This window comes from Gossypium hirsutum, chromosome D02 (genome assembly GCF_007990345.1).
Source record: "Gossypium hirsutum isolate 1008001.06 chromosome D02, Gossypium_hirsutum_v2.1, whole genome shotgun sequence".
Classification (NCBI taxonomy): domain Eukaryota; kingdom Viridiplantae; phylum Streptophyta; class Magnoliopsida; order Malvales; family Malvaceae; genus Gossypium; species Gossypium hirsutum.
In genome coordinates this window covers 24,023,802-24,041,249 of record NC_053438.1, presented here as the reverse complement: position 1 = coordinate 24,041,249, position 17,448 = coordinate 24,023,802, and the positions used below count along the sequence as shown (strand labels likewise).

At 35.2% G+C, this 17,448-nt stretch overlaps 1 protein-coding gene across 1 annotated transcript; it reads right to left on the bottom strand.

Moving 5' to 3' along the window:
• Positions 1 to 7,990: 7,990 nt before the first annotated feature.
• LOC107910684 (small nuclear ribonucleoprotein SmD3b) lies at positions 7,991 to 9,833 on the bottom strand. Its single transcript, XM_016838641.2, has 5 exons — positions 9,448 to 9,833; positions 8,782 to 8,834; positions 8,571 to 8,637; positions 8,430 to 8,486; positions 7,991 to 8,298 (listed from the first exon to the last, which is right to left on the bottom strand). Exons 1-5 carry the CDS (start codon positions 9,604 to 9,606, stop codon positions 8,236 to 8,238), a joined length of 399 nt encoding a protein of 132 aa, XP_016694130.1. The 5' UTR covers positions 9,607 to 9,833; the 3' UTR covers positions 7,991 to 8,235.
• Between the last annotated feature and the right edge of the window lie 7,615 nt (positions 9,834 to 17,448).

Sequence of the window (17,448 nt, the reverse complement as noted above, 5' to 3'; positions counted from 1 at the left end):
TAATTAAAACTAAATCTACCAACTAAAACCCTATGAATGGCTTTCTAAACCGCCTCTCATAGCTCAACCTAAGCCTTACTATTTATAGGCATCATTAGTTTCCCTAATTCAGTCAGATACAAGCCTAAAATCTGATAAATATAGATTCTGCAGATAAAAACACCCTTGATTAATTTTTGGCCCTTGTTACAGCTATGTCGCAACACAGCTATGTGTGTTGCGACACACAACTTCAAACTTCAAGTCTAAAGCTCGTTTTACTGTGTTGCAACCCTAGAAGCTTATTTTGCGACCCAGTTGTCATTCCTGATGCTTTTCTACCCTATTGCTCCCTAACTTAGATACTTTTGTGCACCAAAATAATTTTTCCCCTTTCTATGATGTTAATATTGGTTCCTAGCTTGGAGAGAGTGTCAACTTTGGAATTTCTCCCTTAGGGACCTTATTTACATGAACCTCCAGGAACCCTTTCAATAGATTCATGGATAAAGAGTAGTATTTGGCCAATGTAGGTTCTTTGACCTCATACTCTCTCTAGATTTAATTTGTTAGTAGGTGTGAATCGATGGACTTGGACATTTCAAATGTTCAACTTTTGAGCCAGCTCTAGTCCCATTATTAGAGCTTCGTAGTCGGTAATGTTATTGGAGGTAAAGAATGCAAAATATATAGTATACTATCATTCTTCTCCTTTGGGTCCTATTAGTGAAACTATGGCTTCGAAACCCATTTTGCTTGCAAACCTGTCTACATAGATAATCCAAGGTTTTTCTTTCATAGGGTAGGGGTTTGCAGAGGGACCTTTTTTTGGTGCATTTGTTGGACTATTGATGGTATTACTGCCATTAGAAGCTTTAGAAGATTGTGAAAATGAACACTCGGCTGCAAAGTTAACTACGGATTGAACTTTGACTACTTTTCATGGAAAATATTCTAATTCAAACTCACTTATTTCAACACTCCACTTAATTATCCTTCTAGAGGTGTCAACTTTGCCCAAAATGCCTTTAAGTGGTTGATTAGATAGTACACTATAAGGTGAGCATGAAAATAGGGACTGACTTTTCTTGTGACCATGATTAGAGTGACGATAATCTTTTCAACTCGGAACTAATTCAACTACCCATCCTGTAGAACCATGCTAACATGGTATATTGGGTGTTGTTTCCATTCGACTTCCTTAACCAATATTGCTACAAATGTTTCATCGGAGGTAATAAGGTAGATGTATAATAAGTTGCTAGGCGAGGGAGATGCTACGAGTGGAGTACCACTCAGGTACTACTTTAACTGCTCGAAAGATTGCTAACGTTTTTTTGTCCATTGGAAAGGATCTTTCAATGCTTGGAAGAATGTAAGGCAGCTGTTAGCCATCTTTGAGATGAATCTATTGAGTGTCACTATTCACCCAATTAATTACTGAATTTCCTTGGGGTTCTAGAGGGAGTAATTTCTAATATTGCATTGGCCTCGATTCCTCTATTGGATATCATGAAACCCAAGAATTTTTTAGCGCTTGCTCCAAAGGTGCACTTACTCATATTAAGTTTCAGATTGTATCTGTGTAGTACTTTGAATACCTTCCGTAAGTCATTTATATATTGTTCCATGGCAACGCTTTTAACCAGCATGTTATCGACGTACATTTCCATGCATCTCCTGATTTGGTTCTGGAAGAACTTGTTCACCAATTGTTGGTATGTAGCTTCAGCGTTCTTTAGATTGAAAGGACCATCTTGTAACAAAACAACCTATCTTCAATGATAAAGGTCATTTTTTTCTTGGTCTTCTTCTACCATGAATATCTTATTGTAGCCTAAGAAGGCATCCATGAAACTCATGTATTGGTGGCCTATGAAAGCATTTCTACTTCCTCTTAGTAGTTGAGACTTTCTCATCGAAAAATTTTCTCTTTTTTTGCTTCATTAGTCGAGAACCGAGATCTACTCCTAAGGAGTGTTGAATAATGGACAGGTGAAATCATAGCATGTTTGTTGTTGTCCAAGTGAAGACGTCCTGGCACTCTATTAACAAGGACTGTAAATATTTTTTTCTTCAGGGGAAGGGTAGAAGTAATTTAGCTGACCTTCTGAGGTTCCTTCTGATACAGGAAAATGGGCTTTTCCATTTTCGCTAATTACACCTTATGGAGTTGGGTCTCAGGCTTAGCCTCAAGGCCTTCCAAAAATAAATTCTTTCCTTTTTGATGATATTCACTCCAGCAAAAGGATCAGAGTGGTGTACTACAGGACAGAGCGGATGGCAAGAAGGGTATATCTTTCCTGTTGAGCTGCAGGGAGACAATGTGCCATTCTTGGGATATGCTTTTCTCGGCTTTTATCTATCCTTCACCTGTAAGAGTGGAAACTTGGTTGTGATACAAAGGGTGGCCACCACCATCTTCGTCATCCTCATGATTAGCCTTTCGAAAATGGCGTTGTAGGCCATTGAATTGTCAACTACTAGAAATTCCACCAATTCTGTGGTGGTGTGCTCATCGCCACTTAGGGCTATCATAAGGATAATGGATCCCTTAACCGCGATGGGTTGACTCGCAAATTCATAAACTAGACTTGCGAGATTGAGTTGTGTGTTTTTAAGGCCCATCTTATAAAACTTCTTGTTGTCAGAATATCAACCAAGTTGCCCATATCAAATAGGATTCTTCTAGCCTAGAAAGAGGATATATTGGCTAAGACTACCAGAGGATATTCACTTTTAGCATATAAAACATCTTTTTTGTCCTACTCTCAAAATTGAAGCTCCCAAGTGGAAGGTTTGGGTTTTTTTTTATCATAGCTGAAACTAACAAAATAGTTCTCATGTGATCCTTTTACTTTGAATTGGAGCTGACCCACTTAACATTTCTCCCTCCTACCAATACATCGATGATTCCTTTAATAGGTTTTTTTCCCATGTTTTCATGTTGCGGCCATGATGATCCTACTTCCCTATCTTGAGTCTTATTTGATTGATGGAGGTCCTAAGCCAAATACTACTTCAAATGTCCCTTTTAGATTGCCATTTCAATAGCTTTATTCTCGGGGGAACACATTCCTCAGTTCACTACCCTTAGGAGTTATGGTATATGTAATGATGATTAGAGTTGCTACGATGTTGCCTGGGTGAGTGATGCAGGGTTGACTCTAAAACCCATTGATACTCTACTTGGTCAAATATCTGAGCTGAGGAGTATTTGAGTTCATGGTAGGTCCTGAACTGGTTGTAGGGAGCTTGGGCTCGCTAGTCTTGGTCTCCCCTACAATTATAGATAGGTTATTGGTGCTCTGCGATATGAACATTATTCACTCGTTGATTATTCCTCTAGTTTGGCTGGTTGTAGTGTCCATAACCACATCCGCTTATCCCTGGACTGGTCCTTGGCTGCTGATAGCCTTGAAATCTCCTGAGAGGTGATCATTGTGGGGGATGGTTTGCCTAGGGGCTGATGCAAAAGAATCAACACGAACTTCTTCAACTTTGTCACCCTTGAAGAATTTGTACGCCATCTTGTACAAGTGGGAAAGCTTAATCGCAGTATTACCAATAATAATATACCTCAAATACTGGTGGGTGGTTTCGACGATGAAGCCTTTGGATAGCCCATTCGTCGATGACTCTTTTTGTGATCATAGTAGCTTCACTAAATCGCCAGAAATAATCATGAAATGATTCATTTGTTCCTTGATGAATGGTCATCAAGTATGCTGGGGATTATTGAAATTTTTTGTTGGTCGAGAAGCGATTTATGAATTAACCTACTAGCTGATCAAAAGAATGGATGGATCCTCGAAGAAATGAAAGACGCCACTATCGAGTCATATATGAGAGCGTCATGAAGAAAACCCTACACTTGACCCTATCAAATGCTCCTAGTATGTTCATATGATTGTTATATCGAGCTAGATGGTCTTCTAGGTCCCCCTGAACCATTGTATATGAACTTCAAAATTTTGAAAGAAGTTGAGATGTGATTGTCTAGGACTTCAGGAGTTAATGGTTTATTAGAGTAATTTCAAGTAGACTCGTTTGTCTTTACGCCTTTTACTTCTTGTATTAGCTTTGTTATGAAAACTTGAGTTGTTCTTCTATAAAGGAATTATTATTACCTTAATAATGTTTAGATGTAGCCAAGAGGTTAGCGTCATTCTAGGAGAGATCACCTAGATCACCATGCTCATGATTTTCGCAAAGGGCAGATTGTGCTTGATCTTCTTAACGAGCTGAGTTTTCTTATTTGGGAACCTCCTATGTAGACCTTAATTCAATGATTTATCATTCATTTTTTGCATTCATTTGATTAATGATGTATTGTTGTTCTTGTTTCTCTTTAAAGCGACACTCCTATTGGGAGAATTGTTGTTCCAATCATTGTAGTTTCTCCTGGTTTTTTGAATCATGAAGTTGAGAACCAGAAGATTGCTGACAAGAGCCTTGGTCGAGAGAGGCCAATATCACAGTCGGGGAAGGTGGCGTAGCTGTAAGGCAAGCTATAGCTTGTTGCAAGTAACGATTTTCTTACTTTATGGACTAAGAGAAGGATGACCAGATGACGATTGATACTCTGCAGTGGTTAAGAGAATCGAGGATGTTGGAAGGATAGGGTCTATTGGTGCGGCCAAGATGGTTAGGTTGAAACTTGGATGGTTTTTAGAGCATTCATAAGCTATTATAAAGTGGGGAGGAGAACATGTGCATACACAAAGATGATCCTGGAGGAGAAAAAGAAGAACATGAGTGGATTCAAACCAGAGGAAGATCTTGATTTAGGTGGGATGAAGGTGTTGGTTGGGATGGACGAACAAATCTGTTGGTTGGGCTAATTGGGTCAACCGGGGCATTGGTTTGGGATTGTGAAGTCATAGCATCCACGCTCACCACACCAATTATTGATACAATCTTACAACAAGGATGTGATAAGGAGATGAGTGTAGAGGTTGTCACGGAGGCTGATTCACCAAGATGGGACGAAGAGCCAAAAGTTACAAAGATTAAATAAGAGGAAAAAGTTAAGGCTAAAAGTTGGAGGTAAGCTAGCAGAGTATAGGCTTGATATCATTGGAGAGTCAATCATTTATTCATCATTCCTGAAGGTATTTATAGGAGAAGGTCCTGTGTAGGATGGTGTTAACGTGTTGAAGTTGCAATTTATCCATCATTACAGAACTCTTGGGTAGATGTCTTTGTTGGGACTGGGATATCTACAATAGGAAATATCATGTCATTCATTCTGACTTGATGGTATAAAGAAGTTAAAGCCATGAGGTATTTGGTAACCAATGACATTACATTTCTCATAGAAGCCTAAAGGTCTGGACAGCGGATGATTTGTGTTTTTTTGGATGGTTCTGTTGGGATGAGGGCTTGTGAGCGACCTTCCGGTTCGAAGTGGTTTGAGGTAACCTTCCGACTTGCCACGTGTCTTTATATGAATAGGGCTATAACAAAAGTGAATAATCTAATTTAAACAATCGTGCAATTAAGTTTGATAATTAGAGTCGAGTTTTTCTAGATCATAAATATGTCATCAAATTAAATCTTAGAAGCTTCTTTTCAAGACTATTCAATTGAAAAGAGTTTATTGTCAAGCTATTGTCAGAGTTAATTTACAGCAAAAGAAAATTGGTGGTTTGAAGTTGTTTTTCGACCACTTTAACCGACTTGCTAAAGGATCAAAAAATATCTATGATCAATTCCAATATCGAAACTGAAATCGCACTTGAGACTAAAACTATCGACAAATTGATTTAGTTTACTTTAATTCAATATTTCACTTTTCATGCTTTTTCGTCATTACAACATTTTTTTGGTGAAAAATCTAGCTAAACTAAGAAATTAAAAAACTATATTTACAAGCTCAACCTATAACTTCTCTTAATGATCATTCAGACTCCACAATCGGTTCCTTGGATGGGTCTCACTCATGAGTAGCATGATACTATTTTGCCCAACAAATTGATATTGTAATAGTCTCCGATAAGCTCCATGCTAACCTTGAAAGATAAGCAAGTTCCTATTCTTCCATAGAAGCCATGCTACCAAACCAAATAGGGTTGCCCAAGAGGCCCTAGTCCTTGATAACCACTCATGATTTCTTAAATTTACCCCAACCCAATCTAAAAGATTCCCTGAAAAGAATTGAGGCTGCCAGTTTATAGATACTAGGTTTAACCAAACTTCTTTAACTGTCGGACATTCTCTTAGGACATGCAGAATATCTTATGTATTATGATAACAAATTTAACAGGATACATCCTGGTCAATCCCTCTGCGCGCCTTTTCTAGGTTGGTGAGCGACCTTTGCTTGCATACTAACCATAGGAAGAAGCGGACAAGATGTGGTCCTTGATATTTCCAGACTTCCTTCCACTTATTGTCTCGCGCACTCCATGTTCTTTCTGTTATTAATCGATATGCATCTTTGATTGAGAAATTCCCGTTTGTGGTCGGTGTCCAACGAATTTTGTTAGGTCCTACTAAAGGGTGTGGGGGAGGTATGTTCACTATCTTTTGTATGATCTCTTTTGATAATTTCCTTCTGAATGCTTCAAGATCCCATGCCCCTTTTTCTATTACCATATCCCTTAGCTGACAATTAACTGTTGGTCTGTTTGGGATTGGCATGTGCTCAAGTAGGGGGCCTATTGTAGGTACCCAATTATCTTCCCAACATCATATCTCTGTTCTCATTCCAGCTGACCAACACAGATTCTCCTTTAGTAAAGGTCAAACCTTCGCAATTGCTCTCCACATTACTGAACAACTTCCTCTTACAATATTCTTGAGAATTATCACTTTCATTCCGAATTTTGACCGCAACACATGCACCCATAAAGCGTCTCTTTTGGAGACTATATTGACTTTTAATTTTAGTAAAAAAGATGCATTTTGGCTTTATAAGTGTTGTAGACCTAAACCTCCACATACATGTGGTTGGCACATTATCCCCAATCAGCTAGTGCCATTTTTCGTCCTCTAGTGGTGAGCCCCCAAATGAACTGTCTTGTCAGGCATTCAATTTTTTCACATACACCTTTTGGAATTCGAATGGCTTGCATAAAATAATTAGGAATAGAGAGAATAACTGATTGTGTTAGGGTGAACCGTCCTATCATAGATAATTGCTCCGCATCCCAATTTCCCAACTTTGCTTGAACCTTTTCAACTACAAACTGTACTATAAAGTTATTAATTCTTTTGTGGAATAAAGGAGTTCCAAGATATTTCCCTAAATCCTGGACTTGCTGTTACCTTTAAGATCCCGTTTATTCTTCCACTTAGATTTTCATCCATTCTTTTGGAGAAGAAGATATTAGTTTTCATTACAACGTTGATCATTGAATACTATCACAAAGGGTCATCGTCCCGTTCATTAATTGCCCACAACTCTTATTATATATGTGGAACTCTCCCACCTTATGAACTAAAAAATTTACTATTTCCAAACAATCACGTCCATCAATTTCATTTTTAAATAACAAAGAATAAATATAGAGATAAAAAAATCATTTGAGAAATGGTGAACGTTAAAAGACAAAAAAAAAAAAAACCCAAGTTTAGGATATGAAATTAAAGGTTCACATCACATCATCCAAAGAAACACCCCACCACTACTACTTTAAAAGAAAAGTACACGTGAGATGTTTCTAAATTCCAAAGCGGAAGTTGCTTATCATATCAAAAAGAAGATTCTAAGTTCCTCAAAGAACAAGTTTGATTTTATTTTATTTTTTTTACAATAAATCTATTAAAAATAATTTAAACCCCAAATATTTTTTTTATAGAAAAACATAGATGGTGTAACTTAGACCTAAAAATCAAAACCCAATTTTTCAAGTTTGCCATTTTAACCAATACCATACTAATATTTTATTTAAATTTTTTACATAACTAGCGCGTATATATACACAACAATTGTTTTCTAAACGTTTCCACATGTTTCAAAAGACCATATTCCCATACAAGGCAAAACTGAAAAGCAGGCACAAAATTCAGAAGAGCAAAGAGTTCTGAGATTGGATGTGCATGACATACATGGACACTTTGCTTTCATATGGATCATGAAAAACTACTTCACCTCTAATTTCATTTTCGTCAGCATAACAAAAGTGTAGATCCTTTTACATCAAATATGAGTACAAGCTTGATCACTAAACCCAAGAATTTCTCCGGTGGCATATAATGATGAGCGCTGCTCTTGACAATAGAGACTAGAAACCATTTGACAAGACAAAGTTACCTACGAACCGAAGGCACAACACCTTTACCACCTGTTGTGCCACGCCCGGCAGCTTGAGCCTGTAACACCAAAAAGAAACAAAATCATATTTGGAATATGAAGCTTATAGACAAGGAAAATTATACGGAGATAACACAAAAAGAGCATGGTTCTTTGGGTTCCATCTTAGTTACAGCGTAGGCACACTTACTTTGGCTCTCATTGCAACAGCTCTACCTCTGCCAACTCCTAGAGATGAGCTCTTACCCTTTGATGAAGTTGAGAAACAAAGTCAGAGGTCTTCTAAGAAGTGCATAATGTAAGAAATGTGACACCTTGAAAGAAAATGTACCTTGATTTTAGCATCGAGGCGTTTGAACATGGGAGCATTCTTCAACATGTCCGGTATGACCATAAACCTGTCAAAATGTACCCATCTTTCAATAGACAAATAAAGTATGCCTGTTTTGATTATAACAACACCTATTACCATCAAATGCCGCATATCAATCCTACTTAAAACAATGAGACATGGTTGACCGAGGGAGGGAGAGACATGATACCTGACTTTACTGCCTCGAATGAAAACATGCTCAAGCTGTGATACCTTTCCATCCTGAAGCCAAGCCAATCAATCAGCTTAAAATTAGTTACAAGTGGAAGTAATATGAGAGGAAAGACAAGAACAACCTTGAGCCAAAGTGAACAACAACATGCAACCGATACTATATCTAGTTTTGGAAAAGGGATGAGAGAATATGCACTCAAATCACATTGAAATTCTGATGTCACTCATTCAACTTTTAATTAGATCTATTAAATAAAAAACAATGATGCAAGAAGCCAGCAACTTAAACGCTTTATAAATCAGTTAACAACCTGAAATTTGTAGTATAACCTAAAAAGAACCACACAACAGTCAATAAGCAAAATCCAGGGGCAAACTCAAATTTAGCAATGAGAAATTGCTGAGAAACATCCTCAACTTTCGAACCCCAGAAACTCCATCCATCTCTTCCCCAATATCCTAAGGCTTAACCTGCTTATAAACTTAAGTCCAGAGTTCCGGCATGCAATGCCTAAATCTAACACCCAACACTGAAGCATTTTAAGGTTTATCACTAACTAAGCATAAACCCTAAATTCATCAGATCCAAATAAAAGTAAATAAATCAAAGTCGAAAGTGAATAGCTAAAGAAAAAAGGGGGGATGTGAGAAAGAGAGGTACTTTAGCGGTGTAGGTGATGTTCTCGAGCTGGCAATTCCAGTTATCCTCGCATTCGACCATGCTTCCTCTGTAAAGCTCTCCGCTCTTAAGCTCCACCGTTACCACGTGGCCGGATGCCTCGTGCAGTAGCTTCACCGGTATGCCCAAGCTCCGGCTCATTGTTTCCCTCTCCTGTTTGTTTCTTTTTTTCTTTCTTTCTCGCTCGTCCGCTCTGCTTCCGCAGGAATCGCAAAACCCTAGAGCTGAAAGAAATGTATTTGCCCCGCGAGTTGTTTAAATTTCTAAATCGAATTCTTAGGGTCATAATTGTAATTCTCGAAATATTGTAAGGACAAGTTTGGAGAAATCGATAGGCTAATATGGATGCATCAGCGGCGTTGGTTTACCTTTCTGATTATTCCTATGCCGTACGTTGGATTATTTTATTCGACTACTAACCATACGGTTGTACGAAGATTACCTGTGAAGGTATAATTTTAGGCTTTAAACTATATCTCAATTCTTATATCGTATTTTAAGTTTTTATCAGAAGTGCTATTTAAACCATAAACTTTGTCTCATTCTATCAAAAAAAAAATACTAATAAATAAAACGTGATGCATTTTATATTTTTATTGGATGTCGTATATTTTGTGAGATAAATAAGATAAAAAGATAATTCATATTACACTCCTTACATAAGACTTTTTAAGTACTAATCTAATAAAAGTTAGGGACCAATTTGCTAATCAAACATTATTTTTTATGATGAAAATAGTTTTTCTTTTGTAACTCATGCGTAGATCTATTCATGGGTCGAGTTGGGTTTGGATCGCGGTTAAGTAAGATAATAGCACATTTTGTCATTGCCAAAGCCCAGCTCAATCCGAAATATGTTTAACGCCCATCAAACATAGTGGAATTTTTCGGTTAAATAAATAAGGTATATTAGTAATAGTAGAGAAGGCAGATGGATATTGAAGAAAGTTAAAATAAGTAATATGTTGTGAGATATTAAGTTGAAGTATGGGTTAAATTGTAAATTTGTGAAAAGTAAAAAGGGTTAAATTGTAAATATTCAAAATTTTAAAGGTTAAATTAAAAATATTAAAATTTGAAGGACCTAAGTTACAATTATACCAAAAGTGGAAATGCTTGAATGATACATGCATGGATGGGATGAAATCTATTAAATTTAATCCACCAAAGCTGCCAAATTTCAAATTTGGAAAATCAACTGACTTGCGACGACTTTTTGAATGAGATTTAGGCATTTATGGGTTGAGATGTCTTCATATCGTTTGAGAAGTTATCTCTTATTTTCAAAACTCAGTTTGAATTACTTGATTTTGAGTCCAAGAGCTCAAGTTATAACTATTTCAGTGAAGGCTGCACGAACAAAATTTTTGGACAGGATTATTATGGGAAATTATGAGTTTCGGGTTTTTATTAGATTTTAAATTGATTTTTACGCTTAGTTTTAATTATATATGAGCTCAATATTTTAGTTATTAGGTTTTATATTTTTGTTATTTATTTTGAATTTTAGGATATTTTTAAGCATTTTAAATTGTTTAGGAGTTTTATGTTTCTTAACCAACAAGAAATTTTAGTTCAACTAGAACTACTTCTTGTTTAGATTAATTATAGTTTCATTCTACTTAAAAGTTTTATTTTGATGTAATTAACTAGCCAATATAAAGGCTTCTTCATTATTCATTAACCACACCTTGAGTATTATGCTTTGATTGAATAAATACTCATTGAGTTTTTCTTTGGAAGAATTCTTCTTGTTTGATTTTAGAAGTTGTTTGTCACAATCTTTTAGATTGTTGGGGATCATTTTCAAGCTTTGAATTGCCAAGTTTCCATTCTTGAAGGAAAGATTAAAACTGTTTGAAAGGGGTTGTTGAATCTTTTTATTCAAAGGCTTCTTAGTGCTTTATCCATCTATCCATTCTTTATCTCTCCGTCTTCTACGTTTAGCCAGATCCATCTTTCCATCTTGTTTTATTTTCTTTTAGTTCTATAGGCTTATCACTTGTCTCGTGACACGGTTTTTATATGATGATATTGAATGTTTAAAATTGTATTGAGGTGAGCATAGTATAAATGAGCATGATATGAAACTATGATATGTCATTCACGAACATATATGTATTAATTCATTGGTTATCCTATTAACTGTCTTGGGCAGAGTTGGATATAGTTGGTATGCCATAGGATATTAGCACATTTTACTTTAGTTATACCAATGAGGCTCAAAGTGTAATATATACTTTGAACGTTCCAATGAGACACTGAGTGCCAAATTGGCGTGATAGTTGGATGATCCGTGTATTCTTCTTTAGTTTGTGTCCTGTTAATAGAGATTATAAAACATGAACTTGTTAAGTGAAATTTAATACGAAATGATGATTAAAAATGGTATATTATGTATATACATGAAATATGACAAATGATAATATGTGTGATCTACCGTAATTTGATACAGCAAATTAATCTTTCTCGGTATACTTGAGGAGCTTATGTTTTAGCAAAGTAGTGTTTTTTTCTATAGTTTTGGGAAGATTTTAGGTTTTTGATTTAATAATTGAAATATACTCTTTTAACTTATTTTGATACCCAAATTGGTCAATCATGCATTTGGTGCCCTAACCTTTATTTGAGTGTTGTAGGTACTTGTCAAAGATTTGAAATCGCGCGAAAACTTTACCAAGGCAAATATATCACGACATCAGGGCTTTGGAATCGTAATACCCTCATTAGTCTTAGGAACAAGACAATAAGCAGTAGTATCGTGATATCTCCTTAAGGTATTTTGATATCCAAGTGACAAGGAGAGCTCCCATTTCAAGATTGGCGGCGATGTCTCCTTAGGGTATCACGATACCACTGTCGTTGGGGGACAAAAAATTACATTAGAGGCAATGTTTGTCTAATCGAAGCACCAATCAAAAGAGGCCCATTCAAGGGAATTTTGGTCACAAATCTTAGGTTAGAATGCTGCTAAAATCAGCCACAGTTGGTTGAGAAGATAGGAGGCTACAAATTAAGTAGTTTAGCTTTAGTTTCTCTTAGGTTTTCTCTTAGTTTTTCTACACTTTTTCTAGGGTTTCCTTTTTATACTTCTTTTTCTTCCATAGTTGTAAAGTTTATTTTCCTACATTTTCTTCCTGTTCTTAGTGTTCTTGTAGTTAGTTAAGTTATTTAACACTGTAGCTTAGAATTATTTACACATTTAGTCATTTTACTTCGGTTGTAATGACATTTTCAGTTTTATTTATATTTAATCTATTAAAACTTGTTGCTTTTATGTTTCTTATTTTAGATTTTCATGTAAAATGCTTCTCTTTACATTTCTTTTAAGTTTTCTTGCATAAAAATATAAATTTTTACATTTTCTTAAGGTTTTTTTAATGGTTTCCATGTTCTACAATTTTATGTTCATTAGCTTTATTTTTAGTAAGGGTAACTAAACCTTTAAAGGGGTTGGTTGATGGAGATCTGGTGAGCTGATTTTTGGATTAGTGACCCAATTGTAATAAATTGGACTAATTTGAATGAACTTAAAAACTTAGGATTAACGACTCTAAGGGAATGCCTAGGAAAGTGAGACCAATAGAAGATCTTGTTGAGCATTGATTTGTTAGTCTCAGGTTAGCCAGAGAGATCGAGAGATAATTCGTATTAACATGTCTAACTTGGTAAAATTGAGACCGAGAGGTAAAATGGAGCCATTTTAGGAGTTGAAGTAATTTAGATCCCTAATTTGAAGATTGGTAAACTACATCAAGATCAATAAACCGTCGTTTGTTATTTATTTGTTAATTTTGTAATTTCCCTTATTTTACTATTTAGTCCTTGGTACTTAGATAGTAGATTAGTGTAATTCTCCTTACTTTATGGTTTATCGTAATATAATTTTCTATGATTAGTTGGTTAGAATCTTTTTTTCGCACTTAATTAGAAATTGTTCTATCTTTGACATTCTTGGGTTCGATTCTCAAAGTACTCTTGTACCTCATTCTATGAATATATTACAACTGACCTGTCACACTTGCAGACACCACAATTAGTATTATATTCGATCATTTTCTTGTCTCTTTGTTTGTCGATTTCTTCCTCTCTCCTGTTATACGCGATAGAGAGAAGGAAAGAGGAGCGGTCAATGTGAAAGATCATACAAACTGGTTAAACGAGCATTAAGGGCCAATATGAGTATAGAGCAAATCAGTTGATGCGAAATATCAATGAGGAAAGGAAATGAATTTTGTAATATACTATAATGCATAAGTAAACATGATTGGATGAGAGTATTATGGTATGATATGTTAATATGTGTTTTTCAAATAAAAGATGACTTGAAATGGTACATGAGACATGAGTATGTTGGATCTGGTGCCTTAAGTGTAGTATATTCATTTGTAAACTTTGTTTAATAAAATAATTCATGGATTACATTAGCATACTCTGTATAATGTCCTTATGTGGCTTTTGCATGAAAAGAAAAATAGAAGTAAATATTGGCTCACTGGTTGTCTGACATTTAAAATAATACTAAGCAATATTACGTGGTCGAATCATAATATCGAAAGACAACTTATATTAGTAGATGAACCTAAACATGTCCTTAGTCTAATTGAAAATGAGTTTAATGGCACCGACTAATTTGAAAGAGTTAAAAATCCAATTGCAAGATTTACTAAACTGTGGCTTTATACACCCTAGTATATCGCCCTGAGGAGCTTAAGTTTTGTTTGTCAAAAAGAAAGATGGCTTGATGCGACTCTGTATAGATTACCGACAGCTGAATTAGCTGACAATCAAAAAACCAATATCCCTTGCCACGTATCAACGATTTGTTTGACCAGTTGAAAGGTGCATCTGTCTTTTCTAAGATTGACTTGAGATTGGGATATTACCAACTAAAAGTGAAGGATAATGACATACCAAAAATAGTGTTCCACACGTGTTACAACCATTACGAATTTCTGGTGATGCCTTTGGGACTAAAGCTCCTGCAACATTCATGGATCTCATGAACCGCATATTCCAACCCTATCTGGATCAACTCGTAGTGGTATTCATTGATGATATTCTAATATATTTGAGATTGGAAGATGAGCACGAAGAACATCTCAAAATTGTTTTGCAAGTTTTGTGGGAGAAAATTTTTTTTTGAGAAGCTCAAAAAAGTGAGTTCTGGTTATTCAAGGTTGTATTTTTGGGCCATTTCATTTCGGCAAGAGAAATCTGAGTTGCCCCGAAAAAGATTGAAGCTATCCTTCAGTGAAAAGCCCCAAAAAATGTGTCAAAAGTTCGATGTTTCCTTGGTTTGGCCTATTACTACAGAAGATTCATGAACATATTTTCAAAGATAGTTACACTAATGATGAAGTTTCTACGGAAAAATGTACCATTTGTATGGAAGAATGTATCGTTTGTATGGAACGATCAATGTCAAGAGAGTTTTGGAAGGTTGGAAACAATGTTGACTAAAGCACCAATTTTAACCTTGCCTGAATCAGGGAAAGTCTTTGTGGTTTATAGTGACGCTTCGTTAAATAGTTTGGGCTGTGTGCTAATATAGGATGGTAAGGTGATCGTGTATGCGTTCTGACAATTGAAAACGTATGAACGCAATTATCCAACGCATGATCTAGAACTAGTTGTTGTGGTATTTTCTCTAAAGATCTGGAGACATTACCTATATAGTGATAAATGCCATATCTACACCAATCATAAGAGTCTTAAATACCTTTTATCCTAAAAAGAGTTGAACTTAAGACAACGTCGCTAGATCGAGCTATTGAAAGACTACGACTATGCCATTGATTATCTTCCTGAAAAAGCTAATGTTGTAGCTGACGCGTTAAGCAGGAAGGCATCATTTAAATTATGGGAATGTTTGCCAAACTCAGCATTAGCAGTGATACCGATGTTGTTTGATTAGATAAAAGAGGCACAACTTATCGATACCAAGTTTTTAGAGAAAAAGGAAATGGTTCATCAGGGCATGCTTGAAAATTTTAGTATAGATCATAAGGATTGTTTGAGATTTCGTAATTGAATCTGTGTTCCAAATATTGCTGATTTGAAATAGTTGATACTTCGTGAAGCTCACGGTAATCCTTTTGCTATACATCCTAGTGGTGCAAAAATGTATCGTGACTTACGGGAAATGTATTAGTGTCCCGGTATGAAAAGAGAGATTGTCGAATATATCGTTAAATGCCTAACTTGTCAACTGGTAAAAGCAGAACATCATGTTCCCACTGGACCGCTTCAGCCTATTCCTATTCCTGAATGGAAATGAGAGTGAATCAAGATGGATTTTGAGGTTAGCCTACCGTTGCCTATGAGTAAAAGAAATGCCATTTGGGTGATAGTTGATCGATTGACGAAGTCAACCTATTTTTTTCCAGTTAGGACTGATTGGTCACTTCCGTAGTTGGATGAAGTTTACATTCGTGAAATAATTAGATTGCACGATGTGCCTATGTCGATTATCTCCGATCGAGATCATCATTTTACCTTGAGAGTTTGGAAGTAGTTACATGAATCTCTAGGTACAAGGTTGAATTTTAACATGACTTTTTATCCTTAGTCTGATGGCCAGTCAGAGCAGGTTATTCAGATATTATAAGATATGATGTGAGCCTATGTTATTGATTTTGAATCAAGCTGGGAACATTATTTACCATTAGCCAAATTTGTGTATAATAAAAGTTTTCAGTCGAGTATTCAAATGGCTTCGTATGAAGTGTTGTATGGTTAACACCTCTCTGCTAGTCGGAATTAAGTGAAAGAAAAGTTGTTCAACCGAAAATAATTCAAGAAACAAAAGATACGATTAAATTGATAAGGGACAAACTGAAGGCAACATCTGATAAACAGAAGTCGTATGTTGGATCTGAAGTGAAGTGATATCAAATTTTTAGTGGGAGATAAACTATTTCTAAAGGTTTCCCTATGGAAAAAAGGTACTGCAATTTGGTCAGAAAAAAAAGTTAAGTCCTAGATTCATTTAGGTATTAAATAATATTATATTGAATTTCAATTTAGAAATCTTACTGAACAAATAGTTAAATAATAATATTTACAAGCCTAATATAGACACGAGGAATAAATCGTAAATGTTGTAAAATTTCATCGATATAGGTCCTTATTTGTTAAAGGGCTTAAATAATTAAAATAATATTTAATATGAAAATTAAGTCAATTTGTAAGTGGGTGGATGACATTGGGATGTTAAAGGATTAAATAATATTAAAATTTCTAATTAATGAAGGTTATTTGGGGAAAAACAAAAGAAACGTGGAGGGTTATCCGTTTTTCTTATCTTCTTCAATTGAAATATACAATGGAAAGGAACTAGGGAAGGCATTGTTAAACTTCAATCTTTCAACTATTGCATGTAAGTCAATCTATGTCCGTTTTTCGTAAATTTTATGTTTTTAAGATTGTAGCAGCTCGATTTAGCTTACCCATGTTTTATTTTCCAAAACCATTAAAGATTTCAAAAGTTTTCATAGTTGATTTCTTGAAGTTTTTTATTTTAAAATGTTAGATTTTAAAGCTTTGATGTGAAACAGGCTAATTTGTAAAGTTTGATTGTTAGTTTTACACATAAGAACTAAAGTGAATAAAGTGTAAAGTTTGTATGAAATAATTATAAAAGTATGTAATAGAGGGTTGTAACAGGATTTTGTGAGAGTGTACACAGTCATTCAAGTAATAAGTAAGTAAAATGAGTTATAGTCTCCATAGGGATTGTGTATGTTAATCGATTATTTGTAAAATTATAAGTTAACAATTTGGTGGTAAAAACACAATATTTTGAGTGGTGGATGATTAAATTAAATTAGCTAGATGCAAAATTATCTCTATCCAATTAAATCTAAATGCAAATAAACTAAATGTATGAATGAATGACATTAGCAACAACAAAAATCAACATAAAATAGGCTAGGATAGTTATATTAATCAACTCAATTCATTTTCATCATGCTTAATAGT